The 25,225-nt window shown below is 34.9% G+C and overlaps 1 protein-coding gene across 3 annotated transcripts in view; it reads left to right on the top strand.

Moving 5' to 3' along the window:
- The window catches only part of LOC124165382 (talin-1), a 310,193-nt gene that overhangs the window by 281,228 nt on the left and 3,740 nt on the right, over positions 1-25,225 (top strand). For 2 of the 3 annotated variants that reach the window (XM_046542766.1, XM_046542767.1), the window contains 18 exons: positions 507-697; positions 1,172-1,431; positions 2,144-2,306; positions 2,919-3,240; positions 3,609-3,846; positions 4,053-4,223; positions 5,225-5,521; positions 5,739-6,005; positions 6,352-6,580; positions 7,275-7,399; positions 7,841-7,966; positions 19,334-19,450; positions 20,010-20,195; positions 20,704-20,917; positions 21,600-21,736; positions 23,026-23,151; positions 23,607-23,852; positions 24,719-25,026. In XM_046542766.1, coding sequence (XP_046398722.1) covers positions 507-697; positions 1,172-1,431; positions 2,144-2,306; positions 2,919-3,240; positions 3,609-3,846; positions 4,053-4,223; positions 5,225-5,521; positions 5,739-6,005; positions 6,352-6,580; positions 7,275-7,399; positions 7,841-7,966; positions 19,334-19,450; positions 20,010-20,195; positions 20,704-20,917; positions 21,600-21,736; positions 23,026-23,151; positions 23,607-23,852; positions 24,719-25,026 — 3,723 coding nt within the window. Of the gene's footprint in view, positions 1-506; positions 698-1,171; positions 1,432-2,143; positions 2,307-2,918; positions 3,241-3,608; positions 3,847-4,052; positions 4,224-5,224; positions 5,522-5,738; positions 6,006-6,351; positions 6,581-7,274; positions 7,400-7,840; positions 7,967-15,484; positions 16,745-19,333; positions 19,451-20,009; positions 20,196-20,703; positions 20,918-21,599; positions 21,737-23,025; positions 23,152-23,606; positions 23,853-24,718; positions 25,027-25,225 lie in introns of those variants that run through there. The other variant, XM_046542769.1, reaches the window with a different exon arrangement.

Here is a 25,225-nt window from a genome sequence, read left to right as displayed (position 1 = left end):
GCAATGGCTAGCTGCTAACTGGCTTTTTACCGATGCCAGTGCATGGTCAGTCAATGTGCAAGCTCCCATTCCCTCCCATTGTTCACTATTGGAATGTGGATGGCTGATATTTTACCCACCTTCCAAATCAGTGTGTGTGCAAGGCACCTAAGCCATATCTTCATTTACCAATCTACGTTCATTAATGAATTGGATATTTATGACCACCTCTTCCCAGTAATGTGTGAGCTTGAGATTATTAATGTCAGCACAAAATATTAAAAATTTGTTTTCTTCTGCTACCAAGTAGCTGACCTTGTGCTATCCCTGTATATAGAAGCTCTGATTTTCTTACGGTAAAGTAACATTGCTGTAATGTAGTCTCTATCATAAGATATTGATCTTGTTTCCATTTTCAAAGGTAGGATAGATTGTATTCTGTTTTAGAATTTGAGAATATTGGCCTTTATGAAAAATAATCAGTGGAGAAAGAAATCATGTTGACATTTGATTTTATTTTGTACCAGATCTGTCACCGAAAGTATCAACTACCTTGTGGATGTTTGTACTTCTGCTGCTCCTGGTCAGAAGGAATGTGATAATGCCATCCGTCGTATTCAATCAATGAGACCTTTACTTGATGCTCCAACTGAGCCTCTAAGTGAGGCGACATATTTTGAGTGTTTGGATGCTGTCATGGAGAAATCAAAAAGCTTGGGTAAGCTTTCAGTTCATTATTTTATGTTCTTTTTGAGTAATTTTATTGTTATTTTATACTCTAAACTGTTTTTAATTCTAAAGTCCAAATGAAAATATGGCCTTACTAGAGAAGGCATGTTTAGTGGGCATCAAAGATGTTGTAAATAATTTTTAGTCTTAGGTATGAATCAAAGTTTTAGTTAAATATCAGTTTCACGAGCTATACACTTATGCTCTTTGCTCCAGCAAACATCAAACAGAAGTAATGACTCGGACAAATGTTATTGCATTTGGTGCAGAAGTTACTTGAATTATTTTGTTCCCAAAGGGACATTACAGCATGATTTTTTTTATCGCAAAAGGCTTATACAAACTTCCAAGTCTTCGGGATGATGACCAAATTTTCAACAGCTTGTAATATTATTGTGTCCTATCTATCTAATTTTGCTGCTTGCATAAATTTAATGAAGACCGAATGCATTATTTCTGGCAGGAGATGGAATGACAGGGATTGCAAATCGTGCCAAGAGGTCTGAGCATGAGGCATTTGGAGAAGCTGTGCGTGGCGTGTCTGATGCCATCTGTGGATTGGTGGAGGCTGCAGCTCAGGCAGCATACCTTGTGGGAGTTTCAGATCCATCAAGCGTGGCTGGTCGCACAGGATTAGTTGATGGTGCCCAGTTTGCAAGAGCAGCCCAGGCTATTCAAACAGCATGTCACAGTTTGTCAGACCCCACCAGCAATCAACAGCAGGTGAGGAAAGGTGGTTGTATTTTGCGTGTGGTATGCATTCAGTTTAGTTCTCTCCAGGTAAAACATTATGCAGAGCTGGACAATCCTATCCTAATCATGAAAAGAAGTAAATAAATTCCTTCCTTTCACTCTAATGAATCATGCATGCAAACAATCTTGCATGAAATAATGTGGCTAATGATCCCATTCATTACTTAGACTTAAAATCTTCTGGTAGGGCATATTGTAGTATGTACAGTACGCAGGAAAAAAATGCTTTCTGATTGTTAATTGATAACCAAAGAATTGCATTACATATCCTGCATTCTCACCATAATAGTAAATAAAGTAGATTTTCATAGATATTAGGTAAAAATTACGTGTTTCACACAGATAAAAATTGAATAATTTGATGATAATAAAATAAAAACGTAATGATTCACTGAAATTTTTATTAACTGACCCAGATTGGACAGCTGATCAATCATTATTAAGGTCCCTAAGTCCTTATTCATCTGATTGGAGGGTTATACAGACAGTTCTACTGGGGAACAATTATTTTATGTGATGATAAAGAATTGAAAGTAGCAATTAATGTGCACCTATTGTGATAGAAGGCTTTTTGAAACATGCATGGTCTGTCAATTGACCCCATGTGTCATTAAAAGTTTGTATATTCCTGGTAATTTTAATGGATTAATAATTTGATTCACCTTTACTGTGTCATGTATAGGTCCTTTCTGCAGCCACAACTATTGCTAAGCATACCAGTGCATTGTGTAATGCTTGTCGACAAGCATCTTCCAAAACATCTAATCCTGTTGCCAAACGTGCCTTTGTACAGTCAGCCAAGGATGTTGCCAACTCTACTGCCAGCCTTGTGAAGGAAATCAAAGGTAAGCCTAAAATTTAGTGAATAAAAAATATTTGAAATTGGGTTTTGCATGAAGGTAATCTTCTTCAATTCTTGATCTGGTAATATTCTTCAGATTTGTTCTATTGGCCCCTGTGAATTGACATAACAGTTTCCACTGATTTTAGAGGCTTTTTTAGTTTCCATCTTCTCTTCGAAAACTTTTGTATGTGTTCACATGCAAAATCAATGGCAGGGTTACAGCATTAAGTCATTCATGTGGTAAGGAAGACTCTATATTCAGCACATTCATTGCAAATGTCTGTTTGAGAGTTTCTCCTGCCCTTGAATCCGTAATGTAAGCCTGCCACCTACCCTTGAACTTGGCCATGAGCCATGAGTGGTAATGCCTAGAGTGTAATCAGCAAATATTTGTAACTGAAACTTTTGACTTCAGCATAATTTCACTACTCCTATTATTTGTGTCCTAAAATTTATTTAGCAATTCAGTATATTTCTATAATATTTTTGCAGCATACATATATGTAATGTGTGAAAAAAATCTCTGTTCAGTCATGCATGGTTGTAAAAATGCAAATGTAATATTTTCCTCCACTCTTATAGTGTTATCACATTATGTATGAAATGATTTCAGCTCTTGACCAGGACTACAGTGATAGAAACCGCGAAAGTTGTGGAAATGCTACTCGGCCATTATTGGAGGCAGTTGAAAACCTGTGTGCGTTTGCTGGCTCGCCTGAATTTGCCGGAGTGCCTGCTCGCATCTCATCAGAGGCCAGGGAAGCTCAGGAGCCAATCACAGCGGCTGGTCGTAAAGTGGTTGATGGGTCTTGTGCTATGATTGGAGCTGCAAAATCCCTCGCAGTGAACCCAAGAGATCCTCCAACATGGCAGCAACTAGCTGCTCACAGCAAGAGTGTTTCAGATTCAATCAAGAAGCTAGTCTCTTCCATCAGGTAATTCCTATTTCCTTTTTACAATAAATAGTAATTAATATAACAGGTTGATCACTAATAACCTGAATGTTTCCATATTTTTACACAACTGTTTATCCTATGTTATGGTCAGATATTTTCCTATTTTATTTCTTTTCAATTTAAATTTAGCATCAAAGAATTTTTAAAATGATTTCTGTGATACAGGTACTCTCTTGAAGCACGAGTGTCTGTTATTGCATTTCTGAAGTATTATGTTTGATATAGTGTTTTAGTTTTAAATTAAATTAAACATTATTATAGAAAAGAAATGAAGGTTTCATGGCTTAGTGAGTGAAATTCAAGTGTTTCGAAATAATATATATTTACTCATTATTTTTGCTTTGCAGAGACAAGGCTCCAGGCCAAAAGGAATGTGAGGAGGCGATTGATGCACTTAACCGACGTATCCGTGAATTGGACAATGTGTCTCTGACTGCCGTATCTCAGAGCTTAACCCCTCATCGTGGCAATACTTTACGTGGCTATGGTGAGCAGGCTCAGTCAGCTGCCTCTGGAATTGCTGAAGGGGTCCTTGGCCCTCTCGGCCATGCTGCCAAATTTGAAGCAGAGAAGATTGGTCACTGTGTAAGTGATAGCTTTATAAGCGTGGTGAAATGTTTTCTCATTTGATGATTTATTTCATTGCATTTTGATTAAAGATATTTTGGAGCACAATAATATTTTGGTTAATTAAGATAAAGTACTCTGGAACTGTCTTATTTACTGCTTCCCAGTATAATATGTTTCCTGCTTTTATAACCTCTTGACATTTTTTTTTAATCTCCCATTAGGTTAATCAAATGGTCCTCTATTTTGAGCCATTATTGTCTGGTGCTATTGGAGCTGCATCACATATGACTCACTCCAAGGAGCAAATGCTATTGCTAGATCAAACCAAGACTGTTGCTGAGTGTGCCTTACAGCTGGTTTATGCAGCAAAGGAGGGAGGAGGAAATCCAAAGGTAAAGCATCATTTTTCAAGTCAATATGTATGAGTGTATTTTTTTCCATGGAGGATACAGGTGTCAAATCCATTTAGGCATATGTACCAACATAGTAAAGAAAGAAATTTTGATTGAAAGACTTCAAACTCTCTAGAAATTTACAAATTTAGTTCTCGTTGTTTTCTGAACAGACCTCTTCAGGGGTGTAGCTAGGAAATAAGGGTAGGGAGGATCATAGGACCAACTAATACTGGGGCCTAGGGGGGATGGAACACCCGCCAGGGTAAGCAAGAGGTATGAGGGCCCTTTCCCCTGAAAAAAATTTTTAAGATAAATGGTTCAAAATTGTGAGTTTTACGGCTTTCTGAGGGATATTTTATTGATCCTTTCACTTATCTAAAGGTAATATTAATCTAATTAAGTAAAATAGATCATACTTAAAAATTTCTCTGAGGTCTGGGGGGGGGGGGATTATCCCCCAAGACCCCCCCCCCTCGCTGCGTCAATGGCTGACACTAGTAATTTAAAATTTAAAAACTGAGTATTATCAGTAGATGACGTACTGAATTTATTTCCAAGTAGAAATTCTCTGTTGTGAAAAATTATACAAACTCTGTGGCTGTGAGGTAAATTCTTTGCCTACCCATCTAAAGGTCGTGGTTTTTAGCCCCACCTTGGTAAGATATTCATGTCCGGGACATGGTTGCATTTTTAATTGCCTGTTGTAATTTGTTATCAGCCCAATGTACAGGGTTTTTTTAGGTGTATGGAAACAAGAAAATGAAGTGAATAAAAAAAATAGAAATCTTTTCATCTAGGAGACCTAAATCTCTTCATATAAAACTTATATCATATTGCCTATGATCATCAGAAGTCCCTCTTCCCTCTATGCCAAATCCATGACTGTATCAACCTTTTTCATAATTTTTTATCTTTGAGTTGCTATGTTATAAAATTCTATGTTTTATGATCAAGATAAAAGTCCATCAAATTATTTGATGTTATCTTATTCTCTACAGGCTGTGAACATACACCCTGATATAGATGAATTTGTGGAAGGAACTAGGGATGCCTTATCTGACTTGGGTCAGACATTAGAGAGACTTGCTACTCAAGCAGGAGTGGTTACTGGATTAATTGATTCCATCGAGAGAGCAATGGCTCGTGTGACCATCTCGGGGTCTTCTACCATGACCAGCTCTTCTATAACAACCTCACAAATGCACTCGTCTGAGAGCACTGCTGACTCATTTGTTGACTACCAGACTCGCATGGTGAATTCTGCCAAGGAAATTGCCCGTGTTTCTCAGGAAATGGTTAGTTCTTGAAAATTATATATGTATTTGAAAGAAATGATGCTCATTTCTCCTGCTATGAAAATTGAAAGTTCTTGAAAATTGTGCCTGTATTTTAAAGAAATGACATGTTTGGCAATCAGGTTGTTTGTTTTTAGAATTTTGTAAACTTTGAAAAAAAAATATGATTCAATATGGGATGGTTTCAGTTTTTTAATTTGAAAACATTTTTTGTCAGGTCACAAAATCCAGCAGTGATGTTGCAAAGTTAGGTGCCTTAGCGGCTGAGTTGTCTAAGCAATATGGCCGCCTTGCGACTGATTCGTCAGGAGCTGTTGCTGCATGTCCAAGCGCAGAAGTTTCTGCTCGTCTAAGGCTAGGAGTTCAAGAGCTTGGCAGTGCTTGTGTGGACTTAGTGAGGTCTGGAGGAGCTCGGCAAATTGCCCCTAATGACCCGTATGCTCAGAGGGATGTTGCAGACTCAGCGCGCCATGTTTCAGAAAAAGTAAGCAGTCTAAAAAAATAATATTAGTAAAAATTGTAACACCCCTTTATTTGGGAGTAATTAGGACTCTGAAGTCCCTCCTTCCGTCCAACTACAGTGCCACGTACCATACAATATAATAATATATTATGGATGAAAGTAAAATTTTTTGCTATTACCTAATATTTTTTTGTTTTACAAAAGGTTGTGTGTTCGTTAAAAAGTTACTGTAGACTTGAAAAATTCAGAAAATTTAAGTTTTAACGATGCAACAGCCATAGTATGGTACAAATGACCAAAACTGTTGGCCACCTCTTTCAAATACCCTCCAATTTCATGTTAATTATGAGGAATTTTGAATCTTCAGGTGTCACAAGTTCTCGCTGCCCTTCAAGCTGGTTCAAGGGGAACCCAGGCATGTATCAATGCCGCATCCACAGTGTCAGGCATTATTGGGGATTTGGATACAACCATCATGTTTGCCACAGCTGGTACTCTACATTCTGAAGGTGAAATGGACACATTTTCCGACCACAGGGAGAGCATTCTCAAAACAGCTAAAGCCTTGGTTGAAGATACAAAAACTCTTGTGGCTGGTATGTAATTTTTAATAATTTTATTTGCTTAGTCAAATTTTTTAAATTTATCCTCTTTGATTCTTGGTTAACTTTTTTACTATTTCTTAAAATAATTTGAATTGCATGTTATGAATTTGATAATTTTTTATAGCGGTTTTTTGAAATAGGTTTTTGTGGCTGCTGAATTTTCTCAGAGCAAGAATACTAACCATGTAGTCCTATCCTTTTGCTTCAAAATTATTCCTAAGGATTAATAATTGCTCGCATTTTCTTCTGGGGTAGGAATGAATGTATCATGTCAATATGAGAATTATGAAAAAAAGAGAAGGTACTTGATTTAACCCTCCTAACACTTTTTATATGGCATTTTATATATACAGGATCTAGTGGTTCAATTATTAAACTAAAAAAATGTTTTTATTCTGGAAGAGGTTCTATGTATGAGGCCCAGTATTAAGGAGGTAAACTGATAAAACTAACAAAATCCATAAGGGATTAGAATCACTGAAAGCCAGTTTTAAATAGATTTTTTGCCTCAAGTCCCCTATAATTAATGTGTGTATAAAATATCTTTCTTTTTTTGGAATGTTAATACAATTGTTTGTAAATTTACAAATCAGAGGTATATTAATTGTAGCTATTCAAATTTCAAATTCATTTTTATGATTTTCAATGTAGTGCATGTGTAATCAAAATTTTGTGTTCACTTCAGGTGCTGCATCTTCTCAAGAACAGTTGGCTGTTGCAGCACAAAATGCTGTGTCTACTATTGTGCAGTTGGCTGAAGTCGTGAAGTTTGGTGCTGCTTCTCTTGGTTCTAATAACCCTGAGGCTCAGGTTAGTAACACAGTTGCGACTGGGTAGCCGCTGAGTAAAAAAAAAACATTATTGTCATCTTATAGATTATTCAGATAGAAGTGTGATTTAAATTAGAAGTTGTAATTGAAAATGGTGGTGGGAGGCCAGCCAGAAATGTAATGATAAGTACATATTACACTCTCAAATTGTAGTTGAACTGAAGAATACCAAATTTGCTGTGTAATGTATGAAACCATATGACACATCATCCCTTGAAGCTTTAAATACATTTATTAAATGAATTTAAGTTTACTTTAATTAGAAAATAAGTCTTAAATTCTTCGTATTTGGACACAGTACATACATCATATTTGTTAAATGTGAATGAAATGATAACATAAATTTGAAGGAATGTTCAGCATTATTTTTAAATGACCTGATCACCATGGTCTAATTCATATTTACTCTCTTTCTTTCAAGGTTATGCTGATCAATGCCGTGAAGGATGTGGCTTCCGCCTTAGGTGATCTAATTCAAGCCACAAAAGCTGCTTCTGGGAAGAGTATCAATGATCCTACCATGAACCACCTCAAAGATTCAGCCAAGGTTTGTACACTTTTCCACAAATATAATGCTTACAAACCCCCTTTTTTTGCTCTAACAATTATGTAGTGCTTATTTATTTTAGTAATATATGTTCAATATCCTTGGTTTTCAAATGTTTCTTTTTTGACAGCATTTGGGATGATCTCTTGCAGTTATATGTTTGATTGCCTGTGTAGTTCGTGGTAGTGTATTCATCCTTGCATACTTTGTAGCAAACAATTAGAAATCAGAAGCCTAAGCTTCAGTTTTATTTCTTTCTTGTGGATGCGACCTCTTGTGGTAGGTAACTAAAGCTATCTAAATGTGCTGATCAGATGATTAACTGAGGATCAGTGATGGCTTTGTTTGGGTTTCCGTGAATAATTATGAGGCCCACTATCTTCCTTACAATTTTTGAAGGAGTAAGATAATCCATGCCTTTTTCTTTTATGTTACAATCAAAAATAAGTAATTTAGGATATATGTACTTGAATTTGATACGTATAACATCTGCAGCATATGTGTAACAAATACATTGAGGTTGTATCGAAGTTAAAATTAAAATGATAATCTTGATCATAAAACAATCCAATCACTCCAAGGTGATGCAGCCTTCCTGTTATATGTTCTCACTCTCCCCTTTGGTGAGCAAAAATCCAAAACCAATCCAAAGCCATCCCTGATGTGGATATCATCCAAAAGGAAAATAATGGCCCAAAAAATAAATTTTCATTCTCATTGCAGATGGTTTAATGCATTTAAGAATTGCTCATAATTGTTATGTGCCCTGGTTCATTTTCTTGTCCTCTTTACTGTAACTTAGCTCTTATGATCAAATATAGTATTAACAACATCTTACAGGAATTAAAGGAGAGCCTCAGTATAACAAACACTGATATAATGAAATTTCATTATTACAAACAGTTTTCTCTGGTCCTGACAAAATTTACATGCAAAAGCGCAGAGAAACTTTATTTTTCCAAAACTTCTCAATTACTTATGAGAAATGACTAGAGTCAGTTTTCATATCCATTTGAGAATGGTGCAGAGAATGGCGTCAGGTGGAGGGAAGATAATGCTGAGGGCATGAGACTTGGAGAGGGACACAAACCTTTTCTCTAGTGAAACTGGCAACTTGCCCAAGCTGTAAAACCATGATATTATTTTGCCCTTATTTGTTGTTCAGAGCGATTGAACTCAACTTTCACTCACCGGTGACCAATGCTCAATCAAAGTTACAACTGATTTAGAACTAGAAAACAGGTGTGCTGTTGCAGCCAGGTAAAATTCCTCCTGGGCCGCTCGTGTCTGATGAAGCTGTGTGGCATGGTGTAGTGTGCGAAAATTTAGTTTCCAGTGCTATGCAGTGGCTTGACTTATCCTTCCAAACTACTTTCCTGAATATATGAACTTGCCCCCATGCATCACGCAGCCACTAATACAAGGTTCTCTGAAAACATTGTGTAACTTATGTATTATGAAACTCGTGCAGTTCATGAAAATCCAAAAATTTACTCTGTACTAGAAGTCAGAATGAATGTTTAGTAATTTTTTGCACTTTCGATTTTCCAGAGCGGAATTTTCAGTGTTCTTTTGCTAATCTCTGTCGTAGAAACAAACAGTGTGTTTGGCAGCTCTCAGCCCAAAACTGCATAAAATTCAAGCAGAGACAGTTTCATATAATCCTCTTTAAAATCAGTAGATGCCTCTTTGAACTTTGTTACAACATGTTCATTGTGAACAACCGATATCTTTAAAACTTTAAATCTTAATTTACCACAAATTTAATTGGAAGAATGTGTTCAACTTTATCAAATTCTATCAGATTCATTGGAAATTTAATTAAAAGCTATGATGCAATGGAAAATTTGGCAAAAAAAGCTTTTTAGTAATGAATTTCAATTACAATAACAAAATCACTAATTTATGGGTCCCTTGAATATTGTTATATTGAGGTTCTGCTGTAGTTAGATTTTCTTCAAAATAAATAAGAATATGTAATGGTATAAAACCCTTAAACACTGAATGCTTTTGATGTGTTTATTTTAGTAAATTTCATCTGATTTTTTTCTAATCTGAGTTTTTGATTAATTAGAAAATTCCATCACAAACTTGCACATTCTAACACCACACATTTACAGCTTGTGAACTCTGCTATTCGGCACCTGTTTTAGCAAACCAATGAAAAATCCACAACGTGTTGCCCTATTTCTAATGATGACTAAAATTATGAGTATCCATTACATGTTGTGATATTCATGTAATATTACTCTCTTTATTGGTAAATATCTTAAAACAATTATTTTATTTTATATTTTGATTTCTTTCTTCTAGATTTTCTATTTACCAAGAAAAATGTACATATTCATGTCAATGGCTTTTTGTTTCAAGGAAATAATATTGTTTTACATCTTGCTATGTTCTACTTTTCTGCTCAACTTCAACTGTGAACCTTTTTTTGTTTTAAGCATTATAATTGGAGACGGTAGAATGTGCGATATTGTCAGTAGTTGGAGAAGTACACATTTGGAATAGGTCTTTGAAGGTAGCTCCTTTAGATGTGGATTTAAACTTCTTCTCTGGATGAACTAGAAGATTTCCAGGCTATTCATCACTGTTCAAATTGTTTTCAACTCATGTATGTCTTTAAAATATTGTTTTAAATTGGGGTGCACTGATTTTTATACCGGAGGGTGTGGAACCATGTGATCAGAGTTTGAAATTTTCCTGTATTCGTAGTGCAAAAAATGGTTAATAGTTCCTCTAGGCACTAATAGATACATATTGTCTTAACCTTTCGCTAAATCTTGATGAATCACCTTGGCGTAGAAAGCGCTCAACTCAATAGTTGCTACTTTCTCATATTGGGTTTATGTTAATGGCAACAAAATGCCAGTTAATGTGCGAGGGCTCAATTATTTAGGAGAACTGTTGTGATATATGTATATTGGTGTGTGGACTTCTACTGTCTTGGGCATACATGTCTCAGCTAAAAGACCTATGAAGGGAATTTATACTCTTAATGGTGGTGGAGGGACCATCCAGTTCAGAAGGTACTCAGTGCAGTTTGTGCTATCATTGCATTGACGTTGAAATAAAAAAAATCATGTCTTAGATTCCAAATATTATTACCATTTTATGAAATTTTCATCTCCTTCATCAATATCAGTGGAATTTAAGAGACTGTTTACAGACATCTAATGGCTGTGAAAAAAGTCATCAGTGCTCTCTTACCATCTGAGAGAAACATTTGCTGTATCAAATGATTGCCTATTTTTTTCTTCAGTTTTCACCTCACCAATTGCATATCTAGAATAAAGAGAAATAATTATGTACATCCAAAAAATGGAGAAAATTTATATTAGGTTCCAATGGCCTGTACAACATTTTACTGACATACTCATTATTTTGACTGTAAAAAATAGTATTATTGAGTATCAATGACATGACGTAATTAATACATAAATACAAATATAAGCTCAAAAATTTTATTTTCCTTGAGGTATATGGACACTATTATAATGGGTGATTTTAGGAGGGTAATATTAAATTTTGTTTGGAGAACTTGTTTGTATGTGCCTACTTACCCATCCTTGCCCTAATGTTTTAGCTTTGGAGCTCCTAATCAGTCAGCGAGTGACAATTGTGAATTCAATAGAGAAAATTTATTTATTTTTAAGATTAAAATTCCCTAGTACTTTGATGGAAAATATGGGTATGGAAAGCGGTATAAATAAGCATATGGAAAGACTAATTACTGCTGTAAATAAAAATTTTGTACCTATTTCAGTGATCTTTATTTTTAAATACAAAGTGCCATTTTTGTGCTGTTAAAAGTATCATACAAGTTTCTTCTTGTACTAATCTTGTAAATATGGCTAATTGTAACTTAATCATCACTAATTAATTCGAACTGCAAGAATCACAGATAATAGATAGATTTTCTGTCTCAATGTTGTTTTTATGATGTTTAAATATAATGTGTTCTTTTTTTGAGTGCCATTTTATTTAGTAATTTCCTCCCATGAGGATGGTTTTCTTTTGAATTTGTTGCAAAACCTTCTTTGTGAATAAAATTGTTGATGCATAAAAATTTATAACCAGACTTAGGGAGCCTGTATAGAAATTGTATCATGCATAGTTTGCTATATTTTTTGTTGTATTTGTATTGATTTGCATGCCTTACACAACAAATAATATTTATAACCATTTCCTCAGTTATCCTTGTTGACTGATACATAGGTATTGTTAATTTGGAGCTCATAGATAGAGAATCTGCTGAAGTTAGTGAATTATTATTTTTTTTAATGCATCTCACTTTTTCATAGTTATCAAAATTATCTTGAACATTAAAGGGATTGTTTAGGGGCCTGTCCCAAGGAGAAAAATTTGTCATGAGGAACCTTGGATGTCGTTTTCTCATCAATCCTCTTAAATTCAACTTGTATTGGCTTGATTATGACTCACCTACCCTGCTTATATGCTACTTGTGGATGCATAGCGTGTTGCCTTTGCACTTTGGCAACAAAGTGTAACAAGCAACTCTGATAGATTTTTTGAGAAACTTCGGGTATTACTAGGCAATATATCCTTGAAAACTGAGAAATATTTGAAAATTGCTTGTTTCATGCATTTTCCGGTGCATACTGGCAATGCATCACGCAAGAGAAGATATTTATTGGGTACATGAGCCATGATATAGCTAATACATGTTAGACTCAATATGAGCCTTTAAGAAAACATGTCATTCAAAGCTGCTAATGACAGCTACTTTTTTCCAAATAGTAGGTAAATAAATAATAATAAATAATAAATAATAAATTTTTTATTTGTCCAAGGATCTTATGAATACAACATAGATATAAGACACGTCAAAGTAATCAACATAACACTTAAAAATGTAAACATGGTCAGAGTTCATTTGTCATTTAAAAATTCATTTACACTGTAGTAGCACTTATTAATTAAAAATTTCTTTAAAGAAGATTTAAATTCCCTATTAGAATTAATCAAATTAATACTTTTGGGAAGGAAATTAAATATTTTTGATCCCATTGCAATGGGACTTTTTGCTGCTATACGTTTTTTATGGAGGGTAACATGGATGTGGCGATGAGACCTAGTTAGGTGCTCATGTACATCATTATTAATTGGTAAATCATTAATATTCTCTTTTATCAGTAAACATAGTTGGTATATATATATACAAGGCACTGTTAACAAATTCAGTTCTTTGAATAAGGGTTTACAAGAATAAGTATAAGGCTTACTCATTATACATCTTATAATCTTTTTTTGCATCTTGAAAATTGTATCTAATAGCGTTACAGTTGATCCCCAGAATACAATACCATAAGTCACTCTACTTATAAAGTTGCAATGGTAAACTGACATCATCGCCTTGTGAGGTAAGGATGCTTTTAGGAACCTCACACTATACAGTACTCGGGACAATTTCGAACACAAGTCTTTTACATGGAAGGACCAGTTCCCAGTATTTTCAATTTGTAGCCCTAAGAATTTACAAGTTTTAGTTAGACTCAGTGTATGGTTGTTCAGTGTCAATGTTCCAAAATCTTTGGAATGATTCGGGTTAAACAGCATAGACTGAGTTTTTGCACTGTTTAATTTTAATTTGTTGGAAAGACACCAATTCCAGACTAAATCTAATATATGCTGACCATAGTGATGCACTTCATTGATGTCATTAGCTGAAATTAGGAAGTTTGTGTCATCTGCAAAGAGGACTGGTTTGACATGGATGCTATTAACAATCAAGGGCAAGTCGTTAATGAATATCAGGAAGAGTAGAGGACCCAAGATGCTACCTGAGATGGTAGGCGATGAAGCTTGTTAATCCCCTAGTATGAATATAGTAGGTGTACATTTATTTTGAATTCTCAACAGGGCCAGGTTGATTGATTGTAGATGGGTTCTCGACACCCCGATGGGAAAGTCTAATATGAATTCTGGTTATGTTCACATTTTCAGGTGCATCAATATGAGGCAATATGATATCAATATGAGATACAATAATGAAGTTAGAACCTTGAGTCACTATGTAGAATCTGATAGCTCTTAACATATTTAGATATTTGTCACAAACCAGAGCGAATTCTATGATGCAAAGTTTTCGATTCAGTTTCATGGAACTGAAGTATGACAACGAAAAAAATTAATACTTGGCGTTTTCTCATGTTTTATAAGGGAACCCGGGGCAGAACGGAGTGGTGGGGTGGAATGGGGTAAGCGATTTTTAAGAGCGAAAAAAAGTGGCAATAACTACATCTAGTCCAGATTGGTGTTGCTTAACTTATAAGCAACACCAATCTGGACTAGATGTAGTTATTGCCACTTGTGCAGAACCTTTTCTTGCAGTTAAAAAAATCACTTACCCTGTTCCGCCCCAGGTTCCCCTACCTTTTGTTGAAAAGTTTCTGTTCCCTAGCTTCCTTCTCAAAACAAAATTGCTGAAATACCTGGTAGATTTTCTATAGGTATTTCATGGAAATAATTTATCTGTATTTTCATGTGTTAGCTTCCCCTCATGTACCCAACTCATCCTCATGTCTAGAACTGATTCAGAGAAAAAATGTTTAATCATCTTTTTCCAAGATTTTGTCTCTTATTATCACAAACTTATGCAAGCTCTTCATTAAAAAATCCAATTTCAAGTTAAATGTACATTTGTGTTCAGGACACCCTTGCTTTCAGCTATCTTATGAGTCATAATTTCACTGTGCTCTAGTAATGAGATTATGAAAATGCTTAGGATTCATGTATGCAATGCATCTCCTTTTCTACCGGGCATTGTGGGGATGAATGTGGCATAACTTACTCAAAAAGCACTGTATTTTAAGTCCAATTTAGGAAAAATATAAAGAAAACCGAGTTAGTGAAAATTGGTAGCATATTACATACTGATATTTTACCCTGATGATAACTTCTACTCTTAATAATCTTGATGTGTCTAATAAGCAGATTAATTGATTTATTTATATGTGAAAACTTCTTATGATAAGACATGATACAAATGAACCTTGTGGGCATGGATGTGAGACTGTGGCTTGTGTAAAGGCTTTTATCAATTAACTTAGTGTGTCACAACTAAAACTGCTAAACACCAGCCTAAAGTTGGGTTTATCATCTGGTGTAGGATAAGCAAATTTTTATCCAAAAATTATCAACATTTCCCTCTCTTTGAGACATTTTTTTCATTTATAGAGTCCATTTTTCCTGCAGATGTTCCAATTTCCTTTGCATGCAATCAAATTCATATTGTCTTGCTAGATTAAAGAGGGGTTTTGTTAATTGAACTTTTTAACTTTCCAAACTCATGTGTATTTTCATTTGCAAGTTCATCAAAACTTCCATGTTAATATTAAAAGAATCAATAGTAGCTCTGTAAAGATATCTTTCATCCATTGAAAATGAATTTATTTCCCTTCAGGGCGTGTTTTTTTTTGTTGCTACAGAGGTTGAAAGTAAGCTCGTGTTTAGAGAGCCCTTCATCTCTGTTCTTTGCATTGCCCCCCCCAGGTGGTGCCGGAGTCTGTTTCTGACACTGAGCCAACTGATTGGTTCGTGTCGGACCAGGAAGAAGAGCTTATTCGACTGCTTAGCATCGAGAATCTAAACCAATCAGAGTCAGCCAACCCTCCACCAAGTGATATCCCTGTGCTTGTTTCCTAAATAAATAAAAAAATACTTTTAAGCCCCAATAACTTGTGTTTTAGGCTACTTCTCTACTCACGGGAAGAGGTTGCATTGTGACAACTTACGAATCTAATATGTCTGCTTTATTCATCTTTCAAGTTCACTCACTAAGGCGTATATGGTTTATGCATTTATTGCCTGCTGAGGCTTTGAGAATAGGATGCCAAACATATCACTACTTTAAGAGCTAAAAATAAAGAAAATGTTGCCCTGACCTATGTTAATTTTGTCAGGTTTTGAGGTCTCATATCCCAAGGGAATATTGATTAAGAGATAAATGAGATTAATTTCATTTTAATTTTCAGTTTTAGGATGCAGTGAGCAATTATTCATATTAATAGTGATTTACTGCAATCTTTATTTATGAGGACTGCCAAAGAGTTATTTAGCAAGGAATTATAACTAATATTTATTTTAGTTCAGAATGTTGTTTACCTGACCTGTTCATGAATTGATGCACCGAAAAATCTTCTTCATTGATGTTCTCATGGGATCGCAAACATATTGAATGTGTTTATATTTTCCTTACTGTAGTGCTTTTTTGTGATGAAGCAAGTAGAGAATTTCTGCCTCGTAGCTTTGGTCGAATTGCCTCAAAATTCTAGAGAGCAGATGTATTTTTGTTATGCTTTTAAATGTACCCACTGAATTCAAGCAGGATCTGATGCACTGGAGCAATTAGTTAATTTTGTCATTGAACAAGGTTCACTTAATTTTTCATAACTACTATTTTTTTATAAAATTGCCATTACATTCTTTCTTTTTGACCAAATGAAATCTATAAACTGTCAAGAAAGCCGTGAATAATTTAACTTCTCACCAAAAATTTGGGCTGTGAATTGTTTTGCCGGAATGATAATTTTATTGTCAATTTCTTAAAATTTCTGGAAGCGTAATTTTGAAGATGAAAATCTTCTGATGAGGCAGTGGAAATAATGTCACACCAAGACATTTTTTTATCGACCCTTGTAGATTTCTATTGAATTCCGCCTTGATAATTGTTGACTTTTTTACTTTTTGCTGTAAAATGAAGCTCATTAAAAATCATGAGTCTTAACCGTTCCAATAAAATATCAAACTATATTTGCCATTTCATTAATTTTTTCTCCCTTGGTGACTACTTCGTAAATGATAACTTTTTGGAATTTTTTTTGAATCAGCTGCACTTTTATCACTTAAATTCCCATCATATATGAGCAACATCATTGGACTCTGGTATGTATACTTTCATTTAGGTAGTTGTGTGTTACTTTATTACTAAAAATTTGCATGGTGTAAGCAGTTGAAGCACCGAAGCCCTCTCTACCTGATGAGAACATTAACAACATAATATCTTAAAGCCACAACTCATTGTAGATAAGTAACATTTGTGTAACAGAATGAATGACTGTGGAAAATTCAGTGTGGTATTCGTAGCATAATGTGTTTGTCCTCTTGCTGTTATCTCTCTCTGCCTTCCTATTTTGTCCTGTTGTTTTTTGTGTTGCTGTAGCTGTTCCTTTTGTGAGTAACCATGTATTTGGATTAATAACTTTTTTCTGTTTTCTCTCTCCCCAAGACAAATTGCTTCTAATGCTTATATTGCAGAGTTTGTTCACCTTTTCATTGGGAAGCTGTAATTATCAAGATAAATCTTTAAATATATTTAATCTTTAAATCTATAAATATTGTTGGGCAGTATATTTTTCCTGTCTATTTTATCTACAGCAAAGATTTAGTATAATGAAGCTATAATTTTTGTATTCATAGCCATTACTTGTACCTACTCTGTTTGATAGATTATGATGATCATTTTGGTTTGTTTCCAATGCTTTTACTAATGTCATCCTGTCTGCATTTGCATTTTATTATTATCATGACTAATGAGTGTTTCTGTGAGTTGACTCACGATTTTGTTTCAATTTTGACGGGTATATATTTAATGTAGGAGCTGCAGATTAGGTGCTTTTTCAATTATATAAAAATTTTCTTTTACCTACAGTTTTTGATCTCCTGCTGTTGCGTACGGTTTTAATGCCGCCCTATTTATGATGAGGATCACATTTTGACCATTCAATAATAGAGATGTACCCAATACAGAGTACTTATAGACATATTATTTGGTTTCTTACTCATAGTATTAGGAATTACTAAACATTAAGTTCAGTTTTATTAGCCAGTGAAGCTCTAAATACATAGACTGTATTGTACACTCCTTTGCATAATGCAGACTTCTTTAAGCAGTCAAAGTTACTTTTGCATTTATCAATTCCTTTCCTTCAAGATTTGAGCTTTCCTTCAGCTTTAAAAGTCAAAATATCTTGAATATAGTGAAGCGTAGATAATCCTAAGAAAGGCTATTTAGTTTGAATTTAATATACATTTCAATAAAGCCTGTGGATGAATGGATGGATTAATTAGATGGTTTCACATGAAAATTTCACTGCTAGAACAAGGACACATTGGTGGGAAACATAAATTATTTTCCAATGAAGATTGTCATACTGTAGATTTTCTATTGGAAGTTATTAATTCTCAAGAGAAAAAGATGTTTCTTGATATCCATTCTCCCTCAAGTCTAATCTCCATGTTCATCTCTCACTAGTTGTCCGAGTATGATGAGTTGGTCTCTACAAGAATTAGTATTTTGTTGTTCCAAGTTTTTAACTCTGCCTTGTACATACTTTTTATTTCTCAGTATGGATGCAATTTTGTAGTTTCTTCTATCTTTTGGATCCTTCTTATCTCCTGCTTTTCAATTACCTATCTCAATCTTATGAAGACTATTTTAGAAAGGAGTTCATGAATTCCAAAATGGAGAAAATTTGTTAACATGTTGAATAGTTGACACAAGGAAGCCGTTTCATTTCACCCAATTCTTATCCACCATCAAAAATTTTGAAATATTTTTTCATGAATATTGATGGGTGAATGAATTTTCCTCTGTGGATTTTTTGCACATCGATGCAAGTATTTTTGTCAATGTGGGGTTTGTGATTATTAGTTTCTACTTCTACCACACCAGAAGAAAAAAAAATCACTACACCCTAGCCTGCAATTTCAGTCGACTTTATTAAAATCCACAAGAATTAATTATTTTGGAATTGTTCGTTTTTGTGAGAGATTTTCTCTGTATCTCATGGAGAAAGTTATGAATTATCACTTGTTACAAGTTGCATGGATATCTTATTTTACACATGTACGTGTTAAGAAACTACACTCTTGTCATGGTATACTCATTTTTTAATTTGTTTTATTTTTCATCCAATTATCCTGCTCATCTTGACATCGCATTATGAAATTATTACGTTGGAAAGGTCTTCATTTTCTTTTTGAGATAAAATTTCATATTATTTTTTGCTTTGGGCATTGGAGGTTGGCATGTCTCTCATGGTTGGATAATGGGGCCTGAAATTATCTGTTTGCATTGAAATTAAGTGTATAAATCATGTTTGGTTCAGCCATAAAAAGAGCAAATTGTAAAATGCTTTGCTATCATGTTCATGTCCACTCACTCTCTACATCTTGGATGCATGTAAACATTGCGATCTTCATCGTCTCAATTTGTACCTGTGTACGTTCAATGTAAACATGACTTTGTAACAAATATTAACCTGTAGATTTCATAATCCAAGTCATAACTAGTGCAATTATTTAGTTCATGGTTTTCACTAAACATGTTTCATTTTTTAGGTGATGGTGACCAATGTTACATCATTGCTGAAAACTGTGAAGGCTGTTGAAGATGAGCACACACGTGGTACAAGAGCATTGGAATCAACTGTGGAAGCAATAGCACAGGAAATCAGGGTAAGACTAGATTTTGCTGTGGCTTCTACTGCAGATGGAATCAGGGGGGCCGACTTACAAAAAAATATTGGGGGGGGGGCCCAAACCGTGGATCTTGCCCCTGAAAATATTATAAGTAGTGATTTTTAAGTTTTTAAGCATTTTAGAAGAGTCATATGATCAACATTAGAGCCCTGATAACTAGAATCAGGATATCTGGGCACTCCGGGGAAAATCAGCAAGGCTGACACATTTTTTCCTCACACCCATAACGAATTTTTGCGGGGGCTCGGGCCCCCTAAAGCCCCATGGAGTTGGCGCCACTGGATGGAATTTTTTTTATGGTTTTGTAGAGAATTTAGCGGTGTCAAAACTCTTATCATTGCCACAAATTCTGTTTTGTATCATGAGGTTTTGTTGGGGTTCAAGATCTACAAAAGTGAGGCTCAATATCTTAGATAGATTACATGGTTTAAGATTTCAGTGGGTGAATAAATTATTATTTTTCATTCATCATAGATCATAGGTAAATAGATTATTTTTTATCTTTCTAATGGCTTGTTTATGATGATTGTTTTAGGCGCTAAATTCCGGAGAGCAACCCAGAATGAGATATTCTCCTGAGGACTTGGTAAGATCAACCAAACCTATCACCCTTGCCACAGCTAAAGCTGTTTCTGCTGGAAACAGCTGCCGACAAGAAGACATCATTGTAGCTGCCAATATGGGTCGTAAAGCTATTTCGGACATGCTTACTTATTGCAAGGCAAGTTTTTTCTCTAAACTTTCTTTGGAATCATAATATGACAATAGCCAGTAATTCTGTTTGGTTTTCCATTTACAGAGGAATTAATTGCTTTTTGTGCTCATGCTTAATACTTCATCTAGAATCTGAGATATCTTTAATGGGCTATTTTACATGGTTTAAAATTATATAGTAATATTGCTTGAGCTTTATTCCATTGGACAAGTGGAAATGTCTACGGTATCATTTTCCAGTCAACCATGCTCATCTTCTATTTTGATCTTGAAAATAATATCATTGATAAACTGGTGAAATGGAATAAATCCCATGGAATCATACCAATTGTATGTTAACCATGCTGAATGTAACTGTTGTCTACTGTATGTTTTCTGAATCTCTCTCTTGAATTGAATGAATGAAATTTCTCTTGAATTGGATTTATATGGCTAACCATAAAAGGAATTTCACAGCCAATATAGTATTTTTATTGATCCGAATGTAACTAATTTTTGTTCCCTTATCCCCTTAGGGAGCAGCCTATGCTGCAGAGACAGTGGAGTTACGTGATCGTACCCTGGCTGCGGGAGATTCTGTTGCTACTCATTACCGAGAATTGCTTCAGTCAGTTCTTGTTGTGATAAACAGGGGAGGGACTGCAGAGGCTCGACAAGCCCTGCCACCCATTTCTCGACAAATAGCCCAGTCAGTCACGGAGCTAGTAACAGTGGCCGAACTACTTAAAGGTCAGTCTAGTATTTTGAATCTTCAATTGCAATCAGCGAATTGAACCAGTGTGAAGTGTCTTTAATAAGTAATGGATGTCTATGGAGTACCTCTTTTTTTCTGCTGGCTGTATTTTCTGATCGCAGTTGTCACAATATGGCTGGAAATAAGTATTAGATGGACTAAAATTGCAGTCAGTTATACTATTTATCCGTGTTTCTAAAAGTAAATTCATCTCTCTCTCTCTTTACCTTAATTTTATGTCAGTTTATCTTTGGGAAAAATGTTGAGAGGAAGGTAGAAGACTGAATAAAGGAAAAGTCATTGATGGTTATTATTCGGAATTTAAAATTATATATGTAGATCAGTTATAAAAAAAGGCCATCAAAATCTGATTGCGGCGCTGCTGTCATTTAAAGGAACGAGAATGATAGAGAGTCATAACAATAAATTTGTTTACATCAAAGTTCATTGAAAAATTGATTGAACCATACTATACTCATATTCTATTTAGTTTACAATAAAAATGTTGTTTTTATAAAAATTTATTTTTATTTTGTATTTTTTCTGAAGCAATGGTCTGGACAAAAGTTTTCTATCATGCTCCTTCTCTTGGTCGTACCTTGGACTTTGTTAAGGAATTTTGTTTCTCCATACTGTATCTCTAAGTTGATATTTTTGCTGCTTGGTTTTGTGTTGCAGGAACTGATTGGGTGGACCCTGATGACCCAACCGTAATTGCTGAGAATGAGCTCCATGGAGCTGCTGCCTCAATTGATGCTGCTGCCAAAAAACTTGCCAGCCTCAGGCCAAGGAAATCTTCCTCTTCATCCATGAAGGTATGGATCAATGATGAGGCTATCCAGTGTTAAATAATTGGTCTGCCTTTCCCTGATGTAGTGATGAAGACAGGTGTGGGAACTGCATAAGAGAGCAGTGCATCTTGAAGAGGACTTGGCTTCTTTCTCTAAGATATGTTTGATATTCTTGGTTGTGTATTCACGTCAACCAGGAATCAAACATATTATTAGAGCAACAAGCTCTGCATCGCTGAAGTTGTCATCCTGTTTATATGGTCTGATATACTTGTGGTCGTATTGTCTCCAGATCAAGATGGAGATGAACAATTGAGATATTATTATTTTTTACCTTAATATAATGTGGGGCAGTTGGTAGCCATGAATTTTGTTTGGGGGAGGTTCAAATTCAGGGGGGAGATTTATGAAAAACAGGGTACTAAGCAGAGGGTTTTAAACTAATTTGAACACTTTTGGTAATTAAAAAAACTTCATTTGTCAAAAAAATCTGTTGTAAATTCATCATTTGTCAATATGTATTTTGTTTTCTTTTATGAAGGAAAGTAAATGTGTTTCTATATTTCCTGGGGGTCCAGACCCCCCCATACCTCTCCCCTGGCTACGCCACTGATGTGTTATAAGTTTTACGCATGTGTGTTGTTAAAAGTGACCCACAAGCACTGTGTGTAAAAGTTGAAATTAATTTAGGAAATATGAGCTATCCTTTTTTTCATCACCTTAAAATCTCTAAAAAATTGTGGAAAAAAATAATAGTCATTAGAAGTTTATTATTTAATCCATTTTCAATTCTCAAAACTGAGACTTATGGCTATGAAAATAAGTTTAATTTTCTCTGACAGTATAGACTTATGTGCAAAAAATACCTAGAAAGTACTCAGTTTCACTTGCTAAACTTTGATGTATCTGAATTTCAACTTAAATGGTGAAATATGCTGCAAAAATATTCAATTGAGGGGTCAAAAAGGAAAACTATATAAAACTGGAAGTTATAAGCATTCCATTATGTTAACTTTAATACCGCAGGTTAACTTTTGGCATTGTTTGGTCGTTAACAGTCATTGACATAAACTCGGGTCAATACCTTTCTGGGCTACGTGTCTGCCTTCAGAAATTAAAAGTGATTTTTTATGATTAAATTTAAATAAGAGATTAGCATGTGCTTTTTCATGATAAATATGGTATCTGTTGTGTATTAAGTTCATGTAGTAGGTACTTTCAAGTATATTAACTGTTGGCCAATGAGCTTTAGTCATTTCATTCACTACCATGAGCATTTTATATTACTATGAAAATTTTCTCTTGTTTTGCAGGAAGCTGATGAAAGCATGAACTTTGATGAAATGATTTTGGAGGCTGCAAAATCCATTGCTGCTGCAACATCTGCCCTGGTGAAGGCTGCATCTGCAGCACAGAGAGAATTAATTGATCTTGGAAAGGTATGGGTTTCTCCCTGTATCATTTCCTTTCCTCTGTGAAAGTAATTCATTAGGTTACTCTCTTGATATTACATACATGCTTCCAATACTTTTTTTGTAGATTGGTGAAGCATGAATCTCTATTATAATTTTATGTAATTTTACTAGATTTAGTGACCTGAAAATTAATTTTCTTTAAAAGTAGGTAAAATCCTATTGGCTTGTACATTAGATTGGGTATTAATTGAATTGGGCGTATTAATTAAAAATATTCATTAAAAGAGAAGGTTGTGTATTGGCTGATGCTATAGTTTGAAGTAAAGTTCTGCAAATAACATGTTAATGTTTGGGTAGATTTACCCATTTTTATATATGATGGTGTTACCACATATTTAGTGGTAAAATTCATAAATACCTACTTCAGTGCTATTTTTATGTGGATATTTGACTTATGTGTTTTGTTGGACAATCCCTAGGTGAGTCGCAGGCCTCGCTCAAGTTCTGATGATGGACAGTGGTCAGAAGGCTTGGTTTCTGCCGCAAGACTTGTGGCTGCTGCCACTCACAGTTTAGTTGAATCAGCAAATGCCCTGGTGCAAGGGTTGTCGTCTGAGGAAAAATTAATATCATCTGCAAAACAAGTTGCTTCCTCTACAGCTCAGCTGCTTGTGGCATGCAAAGTTAAGGCTGACCCAGATGCTCCATCAACCAAGAGGCTTCAGGTAAGCTGTCCCACAAAGCAATTAAATTAGTCTGATGATAGAAAGAAAAGGCCTTGGTGGCAACGGGGTAAAGTTGTTGTCTGCTAAACTGATGATTGCAAGATCCAGTCCCGCCTGCTAATACATATTTATTCAGGGTGTGGGTGTTTCTAGTTGTCCTATGTTATTGTTATTATCCCTGATACAGAAAGCTCACTGAGGCTGTTTTTGGTTGCATGCATGTTACTTCAAAGGAAGGATGCTGACATTTGCTTATAGAAATAGTTTTTTATGCTAAAATTTTCCATGTATGGAACAATGTGAGCTTATTATGTGATACATTGTGTGAGACATGAGACCTCAAATGGAGAATGATGAAGATTTTTAATGGGTAATGTTGAATGGGATGTTTTTAATTTTTAGCAAGTTCTTTTTTGTCATTATATTAATAATTAAAGGCCAAGCAATTTTATATAAAATAAATTTATTTTGTTTGGTAAAAATTTACAGATCAAATTATATTATGAATGGAATGGAAGCTTTTGTAAAAATCTTATCTTACGAAATACATATATTTTATATCAGAATATGATGGACTTTCCTCTTTATATTTCTCATTATTTCTTAAATTTGGTTGCTGTACATGTTTTATATGACATTGAATTTTCATGGAGATTATTAACATCTAATTGTTCTTGTAGAGAGCCTTATTTCAACCTGCATGGAAATGTTTTGTTGCTATATTTTCTGTATAAGTGTGACAAGGCATAAAAAAGATTTTTTTCATTATTATGAATGAGGAGCATCTCCATTTTGCATTTTAAAGTGTCCTAAGAAGCTGAAACAATTAGCTCAGACCTAATGTGCAATGCAACTGAAATTTACAGGCTGCTGGTAATGCTGTTAAGCGTGCTACCGATAACCTCGTGAGAGCTGCCCAGCAAGCATTACAGCAAGAGGAAGAGCGCAGCCTGGTGCTCAACAGAAGAATGGTTGGAGGCATTGCGCAAGAAATAAATGCAAGGTCGGAAGTGTTGAGGAAAGAACGTGAGTTGGAGGAAGCGAGAGGAAGGCTTACTGCTATTCGACAAGCAAAATACCGCTTCAAGGGAAGTGGTCCAAGTGATGGTGGTGCTACTTCCTCGGACACAGAAAATGAGGCTGGCTATGGCAGTGGATATGAATCTTTTACCAGGTTTGTGAAAACTTGCAATCTCTTTTATGTAAGATTAATTTAATCCTAACCAGTGGCGTAGCCAGGGGGGATGTGGGATCCGGACCCCACGAACTGTCCCCCCGAAATATAAAAACACATTTATGTATTTTCCTTCATAAAAGAAACCTGAATATTGAAAAATCATGAATTTACAAAATATTTCTTTAACAAATTAAGG

This window comes from Ischnura elegans, chromosome 9 (assembly GCF_921293095.1).
Source record: "Ischnura elegans chromosome 9, ioIscEleg1.1, whole genome shotgun sequence".
Lineage (NCBI taxonomy): Eukaryota > Metazoa > Arthropoda > Insecta > Odonata > Coenagrionidae > Ischnura > Ischnura elegans.
This window is presented reverse-complemented; position numbering and strand designations above follow the sequence as displayed.